The following is a 20,838-nucleotide window of genomic DNA, read 5'->3' on the forward strand; positions in this document are numbered from 1 at the left end:
GCAAGCAAACAAAGATAGAATTAACAAGTTATTATCGACCTATATCATCAATCTATTGATTGTACAAAAACAGAAGATGGAAATTGCTCCTGGTTATGATCTTGTATATTTATAACATTATGACTGTATTTATGTACAGTATGTGTACATTAATATTCATTGTTTCTTTAAAGTATTAATAAACAAAAAGCTAATAAATTAGTATCTTTCACATGTATTTTAATGAACCAGAATTTATTAAGGATAGTTTCTACCTCGTTAGTGCTTCATGTAATTCATTTTGGTTTTTGTTGTTTCATTTTTGGAAGATGTTTGTGCGATTCGGCGAAAAAAATACTTATAGTTTTAAGTCTATTATTATCTTTTTAAATGGAAGTAATTATTCGAGCTGTCAAACAATAAATTCTTTAAATCATGATTAATCACTTAATAAAAGAAGCAATTTTTATCAAAAAAAAATTCCTGCCAAATTTGAAGAACACCGTTTATATGTTAATTATTTTGACATTTAACGTTATGAGGATGTCTTCAACAGTTTTTGATCCAATGCACACGCTCATCCTCCTCTTTTTCTAATCAGTTAATTTCTTGCATAATTTAAAATGGGAAAAAATGACCCCAATATTTTGACATGAACAAATATTCTAAAAGTGCTACGCAAACATTTATTAAATGCTTTACTTTAATGCATGTAATGAAGTTTATTGCTCAAACAAAACCTGTAATACCTTAAACGTAGCCATCCGCTGTCACGCTAAAGTCTAATCTATGGTCAAAATTTATAGTGCGATTAATCTGCGTTAATTCAAGATTAATGCGATAATTTTTTTGTGATTAATTAATCAGTTAACGCTTTAACTTTGACAGCACTACTTATTATATAATAATAATAACAATAATAATAATAATGATGATAATAATAATAATAATAATAATAATAATAATAATTATTATTATTATTATTATTATTATATGTCAATCCAATTTACATGTCTTATTTGTAACATAACAAAAACACCAAAGTAACAATATGTAAAAAATAAAACAAATGAAATAATATTAATGAATACTAATTTACATTGCAAGCAAAGATATCCGTGAGATACATTTTTGGAGAATGAATATTATTTGACATTTTTACACACAGAAATGAATTATAATACATTGTTTTTATTTATTTATTTTGTTTCCCCATCAAATGTAATCACGTATTCTGTTTTAAGCCTATTATCTACTGTGCTAGAATTTAGAAGATTATAGTACATAGGTTTTCTTAACGCGGAGTGCACAGTATTCATCCGGCGTTCCAGATTGCGTCATAGTTGTCCATCTCAATAAAGTTTATTCAAAGCAAGATGGCGGCGCTCATGGTGCAGTCGTGCGCTGTGGAAACAGGTCATTGACAGCTACATTAAAGGATGTACATCCGATTTACACAGGAGTTTTTAACAATGATGCAGCCAACAACGCGGATATAAAACAAACAAGGTAAAAAAGCATTCTGCTTCCTCTAGTTTACGCTTGAAAGCCACAAGAGTGACGCGAGTACGTGTCAAGAAAGCAATAGTAACTCTAATAATAATTGAACAATACCGTCAACTAGATGATTAATAGCTGAATAGATAGCCTGGAAGAGGGTCATTGATTTAGCAATATGCTTATGATTGTGGTTGTTAAAATTGGACCGCATCAGAGCTTTTTCGGTAGCATCAACACACCTACTTTATTTCTTATCAAATTAGTGAATGCTTTCTGTAGCGGGTTTGCCTTTGTAAACCAGGTAGACCGTAGTATATTGATAAGTCCACTTGTAGCAGAACACTAAGTGTAATTCAGTTTTTATTATGCACAAAGTGCCCTCTGTTAGCCTCCAACTCTACGGCTGGTGTAAACACTGTATTCAGTAATAATTTAGCAATTCTACACAATTCAATTTATTCTTCCCAGATTTTAACCCCCCTACATTGACTCCCATATCATTCTTAAGTTCTTATAATTGAAGAAGTACATGGCGTATAATCAGTGCCCATTTATTGTAAATTACCTTCAACCTTATGAATGTGTGTGTGTGCGTGTGTGTTTTTTTTTTTTTACAAAAACAAATACAAAACACAAACAAACAACAATAGGAATATGGAACATAAAACATGATCACGTCATCAACAAAAAGCAACAGTTTAAATTGGTTTGTAGTCGCAGTATTTTTTTTAGGAGATTGTTGAGCCTAATGGTCACCATAGAAACACATTCTATTCTATTTACTCTAACCCTGCTGCTGACATGCTGCAGTGGTTCTTGAAGGACACAGGTCCTTGCTAACTGGCTTGTGGGAAACAAGCCAGTTAGCAAGGACGTCGCACATATGAAATTGTCACACGGCTTAGTTTGTTAATCTGTTAGGCTGCTCTGCTGAATCCAGTTCCCATTTGTAGTTCACATACTATCTTTTAATCATATTTTTTTCTCTCACTTTTATACTAAACGTGGGAGTCACTTTCCCAAAAGCTTTCAACTGCTTCATATCAGTACTTCAGTAATCATGTATTCAAATTGGATCTTTTCATAGAATTCTGCATGACTTCCAAATATTAGCAAATAGCGATTATGGACCTCATACACATTTTCATCTCAGCCTCGTGTCTGCTTGTGGAGATTATCAAATTATATTCCAGGGCATCATTGTGGCATTAATAATACTTTGGTCTGCTCACAGTAGCAGACACTGAAGGCAGTCTTTAGGTTACCATGAGAATGTTTAATTTTTTTTAAACTATCAAGGTTGGACATAATTATTATTATTTTTTTAGATGTATAGCACTTTGGTGTCAACGTCTGTTGTCTTTTAAACGTCTATATAAATAAAGTGGTTTGGTATAATTATCCAGTTAAGTGCTGAGAATCAGCGATTGCCTTCCACGAGGCCACTTTCTTGTCATACAGGGCAGGGTTCGACATTAACGGTGACCTGATGGCAAACTCAGGACAATCAGGCGAGTCTCAATTTCTAAATCACAGCCGCCGGCTTAAAATAGTTTTTTGTTTTTGTTTTGTTTCACACTGAAATACTTTTATCATCAAAACAACCTAGCAGCAAAATGATGTAAGGTGCACCCGGTGCTCACTTGACTGGATAATGGGGCATGAATTCGGGTTAGCTTCTTGTCGCAAGCTTTGGCTAGTCCAATTTACCATAGCCCAGATTATTATGTCCAAAAATATGCATACAACCACTGTGTGCTAATGAGAAATTTATTCGTTTAGGATATTGCGCAAGACACTTCACGGCACTGCGTCTTCATTGTTGTAACTGTCGGAAAATGGCGTACAACCAGTCTCGTTAAAGGGACAGTGTGTAGGATTTAGTGCCATCAAGTGGTGAACTAATAATTTTGAAGCATGCACACTACCGTGCCTCAGAGAGACCATACTTTGCAAGCCTACCTCTAATTACTACAAATTAGTGATGCACCGAATATTCGGCCACCGAAAATTGCATATTTTTCTCAAAAAAAAAAGAAGAAGAATAGAAAAATAAAATTATTGCCGAAATAGGATGCAAGCGTATGTATGAATTAAACGCCAGGGTGAGCGTTCTGCCTCAATGTTAATTCATGAGCAGTAGCCGAAAGCTAGCGTCTTGAGGCTAACCCACCAGCTACGCTCTAGTTTACAGCGATCGAACCTCTTATTCTGCAACTGAAGTGTCGTAGCAAATTGTTTGCTGCTGAAATGCAAATAAAGCTCCTGTTGAATAAGCAACATGGCACCCGGTTCCTTTACATGATAAATTAATTTATTTCACATGACCGAGACGAGAGCTGCGTTATCAGCAGCGACCCAAATCAATTGAAGGTGACGAACGACGACACTCGAAAAAGTTCACAAAAGTAAAGCTTCATCTCCAGATTATTACGTCCAACAATGTGTGGGAAAGCACTGTCTGTGTGCTACCGACAACTTTATTTATCATAGAATAACAAAGGCAATGACATGACACTGCACTGTGTGCTTACTGTATGCTTGTGGTTATTCTCATTCATCCACCTCATTTATTTCTCAATCATTACTGTAGTAAGATGTGTTGAAAATTTGGAGTGGACTGTAGCTAATGGTGAAGCTGAGTGATATTATTTTTATTTTGATAAATTATAATTTTTTAATTATTGTTATTGTTTTCGGCGCTTCTGTTTTCGGCCAAGCGTTTCTCATTTTCGGTTATCGGTTTCGGCAAAAAAAAAAAATCATTTCGGTGCATCCCTACTACCAATTATTATTTGGATTGAGGACCCAGTCAGCAGCAGGAGTGGCGAGCAACAGTGGCAGGCAAAACTCGCTGGAGCGGCTAACAGGAGCGGCTAGCAGGAAAGGCTAGCAAAAGCTAGTGAGAGCAAAGCAGAGGGATGTTGTTTTCTTCCACGCTGCACTTTTCCCCCAATCCACTGCATGTCTTTGTTTCAAATGTTAAAAAACAGGTTGGTTATGTTACCTGCTTTGGTTGCAATAGTTTGCAGTGTCATTATCTGACACTGCCAAACTTAACTAATTGGGCAAAGTGAAAAAGGCTGTTCCTCTGGTTTCAAACAAATTTCAAAAAGATAAAAGGATAAAAAAAAAAAACAGTCCTCATCTGTAAACTATTGCACAGCTCTACAACATTGACACTAGGGGTGTGAATTGCCTAGAACCTTGCGACCCTCGATCCGTATCACGATTCATAGGTCACGATTCGATACCGATTAATCCCGATACGAATCTATAAATTGATTATGTACATGTACACTGTAAGATTCGTATGAAAAATGTATTTATTTTAAACTTCAGGCTGTAGCTGTGAGCCACTGTATTTAACAATCCGTTGCAATCTGTTTCATGTTTGAACAGCATTGAAATAAAATATTAAGGCTTAATGTTCCATTAATATAACATTCTTCTATGCTTAACCCTAACCCTAAGTAAGACGTTTTTGTTTAAACATCAATTCGGCCGCATATCGAATCGATTCAAAAATTGCGCGCTGTAATATCGCGATATATTGCCGAATTGATTTTTTTAACACCCCTAATTGACTCTGAAACACGAGTTCTTCCATCACATTAAAAATAATACTTAAAAAAAAGCTATCAAGTATTTGATCATTTGGCCCCTAATCAAATCAAGGGCATTTGGTTTCCAGCCGTGGCTACTACACCACCACACTCAATTTGTCCTCCTCACCCACATGTTCCACTTGAGTACGGTAATACATTATTTTGCAGGAAATTAAGACTACCCTAAACCTTTTGAGGTATATCTATCTGGTGGTGCGGCTCAAACAAAACATTTTTGTCACCGTTTTCATTTCAAGTCAGAGGTTATCATTCACATTCTGCCTACCGCAAGTACCCTCGCAACTATTGTTTACAAACATCATGACAATAGCTTTTATTTAAATGTCATTAAGTTAATCAGAAGCTGTCCCTTTGACACAACAATTGCCATTTCTACCAATTTACAGCGTCTGTCTTTGTTTTTTTGTGATAGAATCATGAAGATGATAAGGAGTCGGATGCTTCTGTATCCTCACGGCCAAATCAGGACTGCTTTCCTGAATCTTGTCCACCGTCAGCTGTCCCCCGCTATCCGCACGCTTTTCAGTGAGACCGGCGTGTGGGAGAAGGACTATCGGGCAGAGATGCGATGCAGAGTGGAGCAATGGTGGCACCCGCGGATTATGGCACAGTGGCGCAAGGAGTCACTAGGGAAGGTACAACGCGTTTCCCATTCTCGAGTGTGGTTGTGTTAAAGCACAGGTGTCAGAGTCCGGTTCTCGAGGGCCTGAGTCCTGCATGTTTTTGAGGTTTCTCTACTCCAACACACCTGATTCAATGATCAGGATCATTATCAGGCTCCTGCAGAGCTTGCTGATGAGCTTAAATATGAATCAGCTGTGTTGAACGTGGGAAACCTCTAAAACATGCATGACTCAGGCACTCGAGGACCGGGTTTTGACACTACTGTAGATGAAGACTGTGACATGACATGACATGTGAAGTGGGGCTGGGCAAATAATAATTTTTTTGTTGATTTTTTTGGAGTTTATTCTGTCAGAATGATTATTTTTTTTTTTTTTGCCACGTCCATTGTTCAAAGTGAATCCCTGCTGCTGTGGACAGCTTGCACTAACAATATGGCTGCAAATGGAGTGTTGCTAGTTTACGAAGCATAGTCTGTGTTGCCATCTTAGTGACTTTTCCAACCCTACTAGCGGTGACCGTTTTTCAAAGAATCGAGTAGAAACGTGAATTCCTGCTAAGAAACACTTCACATGAGTTGAATGAATTTGACATTACGTCAAAAAAGGAGGCCAATCGTGAAGGCCATCGTTGGGTGAATACTGCTGAATGTTGGCAAAATGGTGCCCATATGTTGCAAAAAAAAAAAAAAAAAAAATAAATATATATATATATATATATATATATATATATATATATATATATATATATATATATATATATGTGTGTGTGTGTGTGAAAGCTGGTGCAAGTTAATGCTCAGTAAATCATGAGAAATCCCAGAAGTGACAAAAAAAGCTAAACTTGTTTCAAATAAGGCCTTTTTTTGTTGCTTTTTCTATAAGTGAAGGTAGAAAAATTAATTAAAATCAAAAACCTGATTTTTCTAATAAAAATAAAATAAGAAAGTCAGACATGTCCATATCGCCCATCCAATAATGTAAAGTCTGTATTTGTGACCACTGCTGTAAAATCGATCAATGTAACTGAAGGCTTAGTCAATAGAGCACGAAATGATCACACTCATTAGCTTAGCTTTACCTGTTCCATGGTTATGTGTATTTATGAAATCGTTAATGCGAAAACAAGCAAATGAAGTTGTGCATGAAGAAAATGCATACATTCATGTAAATTATGTTCATGGAGTAACATTAAGTGCATTTATCAAATAAAAAACATTGTCCCTTTGTAGTCGCTGTCTCTACAAGTGTGGAAACCCCAAAAAATCCACCCTATACATTTACAACGTTGTATAATGTTTACTTTAAATGACTTGATTAGGCAATAATTGGTCATCTACCCAAATGATGCTCCACGATTACTCAACGTCTCTGGCTGATTATACATCCTAATAATCTGATGGTGCAGGGCACAGTGATGAAGTGCGCTCGTGACAGTTCTGCTCCTAATTAATTTATTGAAAAATTCATGGCTCAGGTTTCCTGTAATCACGTATAGCTTGATATATCGGCCACTTGCTCTGTTGCCACGGTAACAGAGTTGTGACTGTAAACCATCCATTCAACGCTGCAACGGCTCGGGATCTCTTCTGACACTACAATCAGAGCGCGTTGGAGCCTCATGCAGAAATACACAAGTCATTGATCTTTCTGTGCATGTGATGAGTTATAGTTCTTTTTCCTCACGCTACATGTTAATGCAAAAACATGCTTTCCAAAGTTATATTGTGTTATATATCATTTACAACAGGCTAAAATTCAAATGTTATGATCTTATCTTCCTGCAATATTCATGACTCGGGCTGCCTTTTTCATTCTAGGATCAGAACCGGGAAAAGTTCTATGTTCTCTCCATGTTCCCATACCCGTCTGGACGACTGCACATGGGCCATGTGCGAGTTTACACGATCAGCGACGTCCTTGGCCACTTTCAGCGAATGAGAGGGTATCAGGTGTGTGAGCTCTTTTCGTTGTATCCTAACCATGGCCACATAAACAATAAAGGCGCAATGTTTTCAGCAGGTAGAAAATGAATGCATTTTGTTGATCCCAGTTGACATTTTCCACATTATCGAAAACATTCATATGTGACATTCAAGACTTCACTATGAATAGCATATTGTCCACAAGAACAAACTGAGTATATCATCACTATCTTTTTGGTACGCAAGCATTTTGCACAAGATGTGGTGTTTTACAGTAATTATTGCATTTTATATACACAGCAGATTTAAAGAGTCATGCACTCCCATGTTAAATGCCAGGTTTTTGTGATAAAAACAAACAACCTAGACTAAGATAAATTATTTCTAATCATTTTTACATCATTAAAGTGACACACTTGTACAACTTAGCTAAAAATGTCATATTTTAAAAAGGAGATCTACAAATAAGCAACTGAAATAGAGTCCACAAAAAGGGAACGTGTTTAAGAACTGGATGACTCAGTTCTTAAACACGTCGGTACATCATTTAGCCTGTGGCTCACACTACATGATCGACATTTTGGCCCATATCTTCTAGTTATTTACTCGCAATGCTTTCAACATATTACGGTAGCCTGAATAACATAAAATGCATAACTCTTTGGAATTTAAAATGATATCAAGGTGTTCTGGAGGGTGTAAGCATGGTTACAGACGCTGGTAGCTAACTGCACACTACACTGGTAGAAATGGGCCGTAATTATAATAACTAAGCAAGTCAATAGAGATCCTGACGTCACGTGACTTTCCCTGAACATGCCCCCAAAGGCAGGAAATTATTGCCGTAGCGTTTATGGGCTACAATGGCGTGGAGTTCCAAAACTAGCGTTTATCCGTTAACTTTCCGCCCGAGAGCATTGACAGTCACTTTAATGAAAAGGACATGATATACATGCGCGAGGAGGACATGTTGGATTGCCGATGAAGTATCAGGAGGGTTTTTTTTTTTTTCAATTTGGCAGCGCTGCTAACATGAAATTACCCCCTCTGTTGCTGGTGAGTGCTTTCAAATCTGATCATACAAAGGCTTTACAAGTTTGTACAATCCGGATTTATTTCTCCTTGGTGTGGTCAAAATGCTATCGAAGTTGGTAGTTTGACGTAAGTCTTAAGAGGCAGTGTTATTTCTGTATGTTAGCAACTTAACAGCTGCCAAATCAGCCGCGGTATTTTATACCATATAAAATCTTCTTTATGGTGTTGGTCAGTTATTAAAGTCAACTGTGTAATAACTATTAAACCGTAGCAGCGTAAATTAACAAAACTGATTATTTCCCCCACATTTTGCGTGTGGTAACAGTTAGCATCTTCTGATTTAGCCACCATGTACAAAGTGCAACATTGGCTACGCATTGGTTCCACTTTTGGTTGCCTGGAGAATGCTCGATCCTTTTTTTTCCCTCTTCTTGTTGTGGCAGCTGGTCCATAACAGCTGTCAATCATTGTTAAAGTGTGGCGTTTACTCTTAACTGTCACATGCCAAAATGGTTGAGCTAACGGCCATTTTGGGACGTGTAACGTCAACGTCACAATCTATCTTGCGTTGGATAAACCCTCTTATATAGTGGGGGAGGGGTGACCTATGCCAGTAGCCCAAGTGCGTCACCGGGCCCTGTTTTAGCCACACCCAACAAATCAGAAAAACTGAAATGGTGAAAACAGTTTACTGCTATATCTCCGCTATTTAGTACAATACTGTTTTCAGTCTCAATCATTTTGGCCAGTTTTTTATTTGCATGGAATAGGGCCTTAGGTGGATAATTTTTTGAAGGTCATTTATTGTTGTACTGTCAGGTCACACAGAAAGTTTTATTATACAGTATATGACAAAAATGTTGTTTCCCCAGTACCTTCAAATAAGTCACCACACACACCATCATTTAAAGTGGCTCTGATTAACCCCATATAAAGTTTAATCAAGCTTTTCTCGATTTGTGTGCTTTCTATCAGAAAACTAAATGTGTTCTGCTAACACTGACTGGAATTTGGAACTGTTCATATTATCTGTAGCTCCTATAAGATCTTATGACTAAACAAATGTCAGGAAAAGCTTAACTATTTTCGGCTTAATGAAAAGGCACGTTTATGAGTTTGAGTTATGGGTGTTTATGAACACGCATCCAGACTTATAAGAGGGTGTGCACACTTGTGCAATCACATTATCTCAGTTGTTTATTTTTATATCCCCGCTTGAAACTATTTTCCTGTAGTCCCCCCCAATTGAGTTATACAGGTCACATTGATGATGGAAAAAGTTTTGAAATGTTTTATCTTTTCTTTTTTTTCTTTTTTTTCCATATAACAAAAACCTTGCATGTGCATACCTTTTATATCCACTGTACTTTGAAGAACTCAATCACAAATCAGGGAACCTATTATGTAGTGCACGCAAAGTAATTGCAAGTGTTATTTACGTTTGCTGTTTTCTAAAGATCTTTTTATTTCTGACTAAAAGTTGTGCTTATACTTCAACTTGGATGATCTCCTTCTCAGTAAGACCTTGTACTTAAGGTAAAAGTAAAATCCATACACTTGATCTTGAGCAACCTGCTGGGTTATTGACTCCATGCTGTGCAGCAGTCAATGGCCATATTTGCATCCACTAAAGTGTAGGCGTCGATGAAAGACTCGCTGCATCCCCCGACATCTTGATGACAACCTTCGTTCGGTCCCCCGCGCAACCACCACATCTCTCGGTTTGCCTCCCATGGTGCATAACAAGCCCCTTGGATGTCTTTCCCTGGTGGATTTTAGATTATGTGCTGTCACCTTTAGGGGAAAAAAAAACGTCTGGCTTCTGGATATATCCTAAACAGGAAAAATGTTCATATGACTGGCAAACTACCTCCTGCACACAAGCCTACATTCTCTCAGCATCTGTCAGAAAAGCGAACCTGATTCTACCGTATGCAGACATCGTCTACCCCCGGTTAATTAATGAAGGTACACACAGTAGATGGTCACGCGCTGTTGCTATTTCCAGCCTGTGGGAGCGGATCCTGTGTGTGCAGTGTGTCGGCTATTTTTTACTCAGGAGGAATGCCTGCTTTTCAGCAGCCTCATCGTTAACGAACTTCTAATGACGACAAGAAGTCCAAATTTACACTTGACTCACCTGAAGGGTAGCAACGTGTGTCTGGCTGTCAAACATACAAAAAAAAAAAAAAATTGTTGTAAGTTTGTAGCTTTTTCTTACTCTTGGCGTAATAGCAATTTAGTATTTGGTTGTTTTGTATTGGTTCAAATTAAAACAAATACTAAGGAAAGGGAAAATAATCGTTCATATGCAAATATTTTCATCTCAAAGTTTTTTTTGTAGCTCTTTGTTCCTGGATGATGTTTGCCGATTGTTTTTTACATTTTGATTACAAGTAAATTATCTCAAAATTTACTAGACAGGAAATTTGACCTTAACATTGTTTATTTTCTTTTGCCATTCTATGAACCTCTTATCCTTTAATATATTTAACATGAATCAATTAAATGGTCATTCCATAGGTCTGTCAATCAATACAAAATATCTTATCATTGACTCTCAGCCATTTTCACTGAAGCAACCCCCTTCGCTTCCGGCTGTTTTAATGGATTTTGATTGATTTTGCAAGGCCCACAGAATATTGTGTTCTGTTGCTATAAACACATGGAACCTACCAAAAGAAAGATAAGAGTCTCTTCTTTCATGCGGGGAAAAAAGTATATTTCTATCTGTTTCCGTTTTGCAGCAATTAGCATTAGAATATAGCTAAGTTTCATCATTATTCATACATCTTTGACGTTTAAAACAGTGGGGAAAATAATGTAATTATGTTTATTGCTCAAACACAACCTGTGCTACCTTAAACGTAGCCATCCGCTGTCACGGTAAAGGGTAATATATGGTCAAAATTAATAGCGCGATTAATCTGCGTTAATTCATGATTAATGCAATATTTTTTTGTGATTAATTACTCAGTTAACGCTTTAACTTTGACAGCACTACATGAAATCACCCTCCACTTTTCCCTGTCCATCTCGCCACTACCTCTTGTCACTCATGCTACTGTATGTCTTCATGATGGTGGATTTGGAATGCACCTGCGAAAAGTGGGACAAGTCTTCTTGAATTTATCAGACATGGGAATAAGCGCCACTCAAGCTATTAACAGCGAAATGATTATTTTGCAGTCTCTCAGAACCTTGAGCTCACTCAGGCAAGCTCTCCATTAGAGCAGACAACGGTTTCATGTTAACAGAGTTCAACACTGAATAAACAACAGTAGCAGCACAACGTTAATAAGGAGGATTTTTTTTTCTGCTTTATTATTTTCCCAGGCCGTCTTTGGCTTGCATCGAGATCAATGTGCTTGTCTTCCTCCTGAGCAGCCACACTGGGCAACAGTGCTTACAGCTCTCTTAGCCTAATACGATCTAGTACTTGGCTTTAAAAAGGAGGCCAATGCAGTTACCAAGGATACCAACTTTTGCGAAACATCAGACCTGTTAAAGTCTGCGCAGTGATCCTCCGCGGTCTTCGACTCCATGACGGTCTGCTTCTCTTTCCTCACGCCTTCCACTCCTGTGCTTTCATCTCATTTGGTTGTCAGTGAGCAGAAAACCACCCCGAGGAGCTAAAGGGGAAAGAAGTGCAGGTACACAGGGATGAGGGGGCAGTAGTGCCACATAGAAAAATTATCCAAATGTTTGCATGAAATCTGCCTCAATTCCATTTAGCCATGAATGGCTGTATGATATTTTAAGCACTCATATCCTGATCTTCTATTCTCAGTTGCACTTCACCAGCGTGTACTAATTGCAATGTGATGGAGTGGAGATCGGTGAGGAATAGCTTATTATCATATAGACTCTGTCAGGATCCAATACTATTATTTGATTGAATGAAATAAAGCATGCATGAAATATTGTGTGCTTGCTGGAAAGAGCACATTCACACATTACTACACTTATTGAAGTGTGATTTTAGTGCTAAATATTTCATAAACGACAGCATTGTTGTCCTAAGGGAATATAAAACAAATTATATTATAATAATATAATTGATATATGGTGGTCCATGACACGTCAGAACATACACACAAATCTCAATTGTTTTCCAAAGTAAAAGCAGATGTTTTCAAATGCCTTATTTTCATTAAATACAAATTAGTCAGCTTTCATTGAGGACCTCAGAAACGTGAGATTTACTGTTGAGAGGCTGAAAGATTTGGTCAATTTTAAATTAAACAAGGTCTGTAAATGAGTCATCGCTTAGCAGCATAATCATTTCACCTTTGGATTCAATTCTATTTTTCAGGTTGCGATTCGATATGTATTTAAATCCTCCAATATTGATACAGTAAGAAGTAGTGATGGGCGAGTATTTCTCATACCAGATATTGGTATCAGGCCGATACCCGGCCTTATTTCAAGGTACTAGTACTCGTGATGGTGGCACCTCTTGTACTTGTTTTATGATTAGGAACTAGAAATTAGAAATTAGAAGAAGAAAAATTACCATGAGTTCCATGCAATTTTAAGGAAAAATGCTATATTGAGCTATATAGGTCTTTTTTTAATGCCTTGTGTTTTTTGTTTTGTTTTGTTTTTGCTTGGCATCATTGAATACTCAAGAGTAGTCAACAAATCAAGATCAGTCTGAAAAAAGTAGTATCGAACATCCCTAGTAAGTAGTAAAAGTTAGACATATAATGGGTAACTTTTGACAAAAATACTTAACCTTGCCATGCAAATGAATGTGGCATTGAATTTTTTTTCGCAGTAAAACATTTGAAAAGAAAAATCTGTGCATAATTTATTTGTGCATATGGATTATGGAGTACAAAAGTATATTAAAAAAACATTTGTGGACACTGAAAAGCAACAGCACTGAAAAAGTAAAGTGCGTCCTAAACTTAAATAATGTTTATTTACTCTTGGAAATTGTAATATAATAATAATAATAAAAATACAAAATATTGCCTTTTTTGTGCATATGGAGGTTTTTGCATACAGTATGAACGCAGCCATTTGATTAAATTGCAAGGGGAAGTATTAGTATTAATACTTTAAACCACCACTTCTTGCTAATATTCAGTATGCATTTTTGCATTATCCCTAGGTATTAAACCCAATGGGCTGGGATGCCTTTGGCCTTCCAGCAGAGAACGCAGCTATTGAGAGAGGTCTTGATCCAGAAGATTGGACGAAAAGGTACCAAAGGCTTGTTTGTGCTTCACCATCGTACACCCTCTGACTCGCTTCTCTTTCCACAGCAACATCAAGTCAATGCGGGAGCAGCTAAAAAGCCTTGGCCTTTGCTTTAACTGGGACCGGGTCCGTAGGAAGAAAACCTGCATGACAGTCAAACCGTATTTTTCCTCACCCTCATTATTGACCTGACCATCATTTCCTTGACAGGAGGTGACCACTTGCCTTCCTGACTACTACAAGTGGACGCAGTATCTCTTTGTTAAGCTCTTCGAAGCAGGGCTGGCTTATCAGAAAGAGGTAGGACTAGACTTTCCATCAAAGTACTTACTCCAGGTTTCTTTTGGAAGGATAATGATTCATTTTGTTGGTCTTTCACAGTGACAGGAATGATTTTATTTTTTTTTTTAGGTCTTTTATAGAAAGCCTTTGTTAATGTGTAGTGTAATGAAGTGTGACAACCTTTAAATAAAGCCTGCGGTCTGTCTCTTTCAATTGAAGCTGCTTCCTAATCACTGCTTTCACTCTTCATGAACAATTTGCGCGTGCGCATGTGTGCGTGCATGTGCACTATTCAGGGTGTGGTGAACTGGGACCCCGTTGATCAAACAGTACTGGCAGATGAGCAGGTGGATGAAAACGGTCGCTCTTGGAGGTCTGGTGCTCCGGTGGAGCAGAAGTTGCTCACTCAATGGTTCATCAAGACCACACACTACGGAAAGGTACTTTTTTTATTTTGCACTTTGGCTTGTCAGCATTCAGAGAAAAGTGTATGAATCAATCAACCAGTAATCCTATGTTTTAGGGGAAACAGTTTTGGTGAATTTGAAGTAGGTGTGATAATTGCTAGTTGTAACTTTTTGCACTTTGATTGTACGAGCATGAATAATGCAGGGCAGTTTTGTTCATGAGATTCTGCTTGTCACTCAAGACTAGGGGAGAAAAAAAAGAACTCACAGATGAATACTGACTTACCACCAATGCCAGCTCTGAGCCGTGAGTGACAGGCAATGTGTGTTTCACACTTGTGATGAAGCCAGAATGGTGGCCCAGTCAATGTGACACACATATTCATCCAAGGCCTTGTAAAAACCGCTTGGCCATTAACGGCTCCATTAAAGCAATCATTTCCATATTCAAAACCTCGCACGTTTCTTGGCGACACCGCTGAAGTCGCCCATGCTGGTCCATGTCAGAGGTATGAGTGGAGGTGGGAGCAGCCTACTGTGACAATGTGTTCGCGCATTTCTAATTTTCACTGACAAACAGAGAAGTGGGAAGGAAGGAAGGAAGAAAGAAGAATGTGTTAAGAAACAGAAGTGAGAGAGGCAGATGGAGAGGCAGGAAGGCCTTGACAAAATGGAGCATGCCAAACATGCCCGTGATTTCCTCAACATCAATTTCCCCCACTTGCCTGTTCATGATGTCTGCTAGACAACATTAATTTCATATTATATTTATGCTGCACTCATGCTGAAGTGTGTTTCGTAATGGGTGTTTTTTCTGAGATGATTTCAGATGACAAAAATCATTACCAAGATTGATTATTTTGACATACATTTGTGTGTTTCATAGACACACTTGTTGCTTGTCATGCACTATCAAACAGAATTCATTGTGTGAATGAGCAATCAAGCATTCACAATATTGCTGTAGTTCAGTCCATGGGAAGTTATACAATTTTACTTTGTCGGAAAATAATCAATTTCAGATATACAATCCCCTCCAAAAATATTGGAACGGCAATGTCTATTCCTTTGTTTTTGTTGTATACTGGGTTACAGATCAAAAGATGAATATCAGATAATAAAAAAAATAATAATGCTTTTATTTCATCTAAATGTGTTAAACAACTCAAGACACAGTAGCTTTTGTTTGTAGCCAGACAGTTTTAAAATGATCAAAAGTATTTGAAAGGACATTATTATATTAACTTAACGTGAATAACATTTAACATTTGGGGGCATAGCCTTTACTTGCAATAAATGCATCAAGCTTAGTGACCCATTGACTTCACCAGACTGGTGAATTCTTCATTTGAAATGTTTTTTCAGGCCTTTACTGCAGCTTTTTTTTCTGTTATTTTGTTGTTTCTGGGGCTAAAATGCATGCTCTATTGGATTAAGATGCAGTGATTGACTATTGTATTTTTTGGGCATATTGACTTGGAGAGAGCATCTCACAGATTGTATCATAATGCTACCAAATTGTCCTCTGATTGCTCTGTCATTACCTTTGCTGCTCAATGCCTATCGGGGCGATTTATTTTGCAGTGAACACCAGCCTATTCGTGGTTCAATATTCATGTTTCATATGTTACCTATTCACCTTTTTTTCCATGGAACCTATCATTCCATTTGAGGAAAATCCCACTCATTTGCATACTTTTGTGCTCTTTTTGTAAGGCATAACAATGCCACAAATGCTGCCATTGCCCTGTCTAATAGGAAAGTAGTAATTGGTGTCAAGAAAGTATTGTTGAAGTGCAGAATCTCTGAAAGACGGAGATGTTTGTACGTTGGGGAGGAGCAAATTTTCGCCTGGCTATTAGTGGATGTTGCAAAGAGTCTCATATGCATGTATATGCGCAATTCTGGTGCCTTTTTTTGCTAAATCAAATCTTCTGTAAGTCATTTATTGTCAAGAGTTTTTTGTCAAACGAGTTTGAAATTATAGTGTTTTGAGATTATAATTTGGGGTGTGCACTGTGCAGTATTTTGGGGTTAAAATATAAAAATTGTTAAATATAAACATTTGGGGGTACATTACTTATACTTTTTTTTTGCGGCAGAGCTTGGTCCCTATCGTTCACGACTATTAGGTATTATTCACTGTAATATTATGTACTATTTAGAAGCCTATAGCTTTGATTTCATTCTGGTTGACTGCATCAGATAAATCCATGAACATTTTTACAATTTTGGTTGCTGAATAAAATACTTAATCAGGTGACAAAGCATGTGCTTCTTTGCTTAAACATGCACGCACACACAGCAACAGCTTTGGGCCTTGCTATCTATATTGAGTAGTGCTTCAGCTTTTATTGGTTGCCATGGAGACAGCCCTTGCCCATCACAGTTCTGTAGCACACGAATGTTCTCTCTTCCCAGACCGTGATATAATTTCCGGATTTAGTTTTTGTCCTGCTGTCGTGAAAGTGATGACCGTAGCCATTGTGTGTGGTTTCATATTTTAATATGTTATCGAAATGAATGGTGAGTGGCACAGTTTGAGTGCTTGTGGGTAATAGATTGTGACAGCCTGAAAAGAAAATAGAGAAGTATAACAACGCAGGCCTTTGCCCAGCTGTGACATTTTGACTTGGGCTTGGTTGATATGCATAGGTTCCTTTTTTCATCATGCAGAATAACTGCTTGTGACGGTTTGTATTTTACAGGCGAGTCAGAAAAAGTCGGGCGAAATTTGATATTGATATTTTTGAACGTTAACAGTGATCCTGTGAACAAATCCCTCTTGAGCATTTGCATTGTAGTAAAGTTGCATCTAATTAAGTCTTAAGTTATTTTTCTGTTTCTTCCACTGTAGCCACTTCTGGACAGCTTGTCTGACCTTCCAGAGTGGTACGGGGTCAAAGCCATGCAGGCAAATTGGATTGGAGAGTGCACTGGCTGCTATTTTGATTTCAAACTCAAGGTGGGTCTCTGCTTGTTATTTATTCATTCATCATTCTTGCTTTCTTTGGCACTCTTGACCTTCTTTCTCTAAGCACTTCTCTGTGCTTGTCCTTTTCAGCCATGGTTTTTCATCTTTCTCACCAACCTGCTTCTTGCTTTTTAGATTGTGTGATGCTCCCATCTCTCGTGTTTCTATTGAGACTCAGAGTATTGAAATCATGTGTTGGTATAAGGGGTGTCAGGCGATTACAATTTTGAATCATAATTGATCACATTACTTCAATAATTAACTCATGATTAATTGCGAATTTTATATCTGTACAATAAAATATTTTCCTAAGTTTTCATACTCTTGTTAACATAAAAGTGGAAAAAATGTTAAACGAATAGAAATATGGCTGCATCTTATAGTCATTGATACAGTAATTCCATAATAATTCATAAAATTTATTCAAATTAAAAATATGTACTGTACTGTTAAAAACGAGTGTGATATGGATTTGTGTTGAGGTAATTTTTACTGCCTCTAGGTGGCATAATTGCATTTGTAAGACTGTGACAGCTCAATGCATTTTTCTTTTCATATTCAGAGCTATCTAATGTTTAACATGAAGTAACTTGTGAAATTCCGCACATTTGTAAAATACAACTTGACCCCAGTCTCCACAAATATATTCATTATTATTACATTTATTACTGCTAAATATTGTCGTGGACGTGTCTGCTGCGTTGCGACTCAAATTCCCCCCGTAGATGCTTTCCAAGTAAGTGGCGGTCATTAATCAAGTGTTTAAAAAAATTGTGGCGTTAGAGGAACTTTAAATTAACGCACGAATTTTGACACTCCTAGTTGGTACCAAATGTAACAGTCTTGGAGCTGCAGTTTAAACAATTAGATTACCGTAAAGTCATGTGTATACCACGCACCCGTGTATACAGTAATACATGTGCGACTGTGAAGGGTTGTTTGTCTGAATATGCCCTGTAATTGTCTGACAACCAGTCCAGGGTATACTCCACCTCTCACCCAAAATCATCTATGATTGGCTCCAGCGCACCTGCGACCCTAATGAGGATAAGCGATACCGAAAATGGATATATGTTTACACGTTGACTCAAAAGCTCCCCGATGATGATGTCTCATTTCTCAGGTGAGTGGAGAGGAGACGGGGGAGACTCTGTCAGCGTACAGCTTCTCCCCAGAGGCGGTGTTTGGTGCAGCGTACCTGGCCATCCTGCCCTCCCACAGACTGCTTCATGGGAGCAGCTCAGTCCGCTCTGTACTGGAAAAAGCCTGGCAGCCAGGCAGAGGTGGGCATCTCTGTGAACTGTACTCAGACGTTTTGGTTTATGGCTTATGTAAAAGTGCATGTTATTTATGCGCAATGGGAAATATTGTGCACAGAACTTTTTATGCGTTCAAGAATGTGTTTGTTTTGTGCAAAACTGTGCTTACGTTATTGTGGCACAAATTTAGCGGCATATTAATATATAAGGCCCTTAGCAGTTGGCATTTTGGTTCTCTTGCATCTCTTGGGCTAAAAAAAATTACAACATAACTCTAAGCCAACTGCTGAGCAACAATGGGACAGAATATGTCTCTTATAACGTACAGTATATACATATCTGAAAACAAATACTTTAAAAACTGAAGGTGTATGATAATTGGATTCCTTCAAATAATCTTTAAATTTAAAATGTTAATTAGCCATAAGGGGAGGCAGCACTGCTTTTTCACTCCCTGTCCTCTTATTTGCAGACTCCCTGACTGAGGTCACAGCTGTCAACCTGTTCACCGGCCACGAAGTTCCTATGATTATATCTCACAAAGAGGCATTTGATGGCTATCTAGACACTGTGATTGGTAAGTTAGCTGTGTGATTGTGCATTTACCTGAAATGACATTATATGTATTTCGTTGATATTCAGGTAAATGTCAAAACGACAAAACATTAAATTCAGCCATAAACATTTTTCAACATCATGAACTGCAAACTGTCGGTTGTATGCAGTATTGTGGGTTGCATATAAGTCCATGTGCTGCAAGTTGTTTATCTCAGAGTGACTGGCGGTGGACTCTAAGGGATTGCTAACAATTAGCCGCGTCACATTAATACTTAACATTAAAGGCAGGGAGGCTTGTCGGCATCCTCAAGAGAACTGGGCTGAGTGTTTGCCTTTCTGTAAGCATGTATTTGTGTTGCCTCTTGTGTTTTATATACACACTGCACCTTTGTCCACCAGGCACACCAGACTGCAGTGGGGAGGATTTGGCTGTGGCCAAAACGCAGAATTTAACGTGGATCAATGTTCTGAAGAGCCATGAAGATGGGACACAAATTGTCATTAACTCTGATAAGGTGATGACAACCACAGCAATTGTGCCATTAAGATTTCCTAGGTGTATCTGACTTGCACATGTATCTGTACGCTTCGCTTAGAATGATAATAAGATTTGTGATTGTAAATATTAAACGGTTACAATTTACTATTATTTAATTGTCAGCCCAAAACTGGGCAACAATTTAAAAAAAGAAAAAAAATCTGTTCAATTTTTATACTGATTGAAACTAAAATTGGCAAGCTGATTCCAAAATTGCAGTCAGTTTTTTCAGGCCTCGTCAGGTTTTGTTTTTCTCCACATCCAAGATAAGCAAAATTCCACTGATTAGCTGTAGTAAGAAAAGCTGATTAAAATTAGACTTTTCTACAGCTATCTGGCAACTTGTACAGTCACAATTGAGACGGTGCGGTGAGATGTGTGTCAGCTCCCGGTAGGTCAGTATGTACTAGCAATATCTGCAAATAGAAAGCTAACATAGTACGAATTAATAGAATTGGTGCTGGCTTTTCTCTTAACCTTGTAACCATGGCCATACCGTTGTAGGTAAGTTTTCAAAGCTTGTAACTATTCCATATTAGTGTTTTATGTACATACAACACGCATTTATTTATTTATTTATTTATAGAAAACATTGATCCTATAAACTCAAAAACTTGACGCCAAAAAATGAGTTTAAAACAGCTGTCAGACCTCACTCAACAAAAATTGTGTTCTCCAGGTTAATTGGTCAAGACATCCTAAAATTCAGGCCTGACTTCAGGGGGAAAATTGTGCTCAAAATTGGAACGATTATCGGTATGTCCGTACCCAGCTTAATGTTCATCTGTGCATCTTAACAACACTGCATCTCTGCTTAGATTTTGGGTTTGACATGGTAGTCTTTCTGTGTAGTCCGGTAAGAAGGAAAATGCCAGAATTTCGCCAAGTTAGCTGTCATGTGATGTCATTGTTGGAGAATCT

At 37.7% G+C, this 20,838-nt stretch overlaps 1 protein-coding gene across 2 annotated transcripts in view; it reads left to right on the forward strand.

The window, feature by feature from the left end:
* The first annotated feature begins 1,355 nt into the window (after positions 1–1,355).
* Positions 1,356–20,838, forward strand: part of lars2 (leucyl-tRNA synthetase 2, mitochondrial) — a 32,842-nt gene continuing 13,359 nt past the window's right edge. For both annotated transcript variants that reach the window (XM_086079512.1, XM_086079513.1), the window contains exons 1-11: positions 1,356–1,488; positions 5,521–5,743; positions 7,552–7,683; positions 13,811–13,902; positions 13,965–14,025; positions 14,110–14,199; positions 14,478–14,621; positions 17,446–17,553; positions 18,686–18,845; positions 19,294–19,398; positions 19,779–19,894. In XM_086079512.1, the coding sequence (XP_085935638.1) occupies positions 5,525–5,743; positions 7,552–7,683; positions 13,811–13,902; positions 13,965–14,025; positions 14,110–14,199; positions 14,478–14,621; positions 17,446–17,553; positions 18,686–18,845; positions 19,294–19,398; positions 19,779–19,894 (1,227 nt within the window). In that variant the 5' untranslated portion in view covers positions 1,356–1,488; positions 5,521–5,524. The remainder of the gene's footprint in view (positions 1,489–5,520; positions 5,744–7,551; positions 7,684–13,810; positions 13,903–13,964; positions 14,026–14,109; positions 14,200–14,477; positions 14,622–17,445; positions 17,554–18,685; positions 18,846–19,293; positions 19,399–19,778; positions 19,895–20,838) is intronic.

This window comes from Leptonotus elevatus, chromosome 6, assembly GCF_054856555.1.
Source record: "Leptonotus elevatus isolate MCC_2025b chromosome 6, RoL_Lele_1.0, whole genome shotgun sequence".
In the NCBI taxonomy this organism is placed as follows: domain Eukaryota; kingdom Metazoa; phylum Chordata; class Actinopteri; order Syngnathiformes; family Syngnathidae; genus Leptonotus; species Leptonotus elevatus.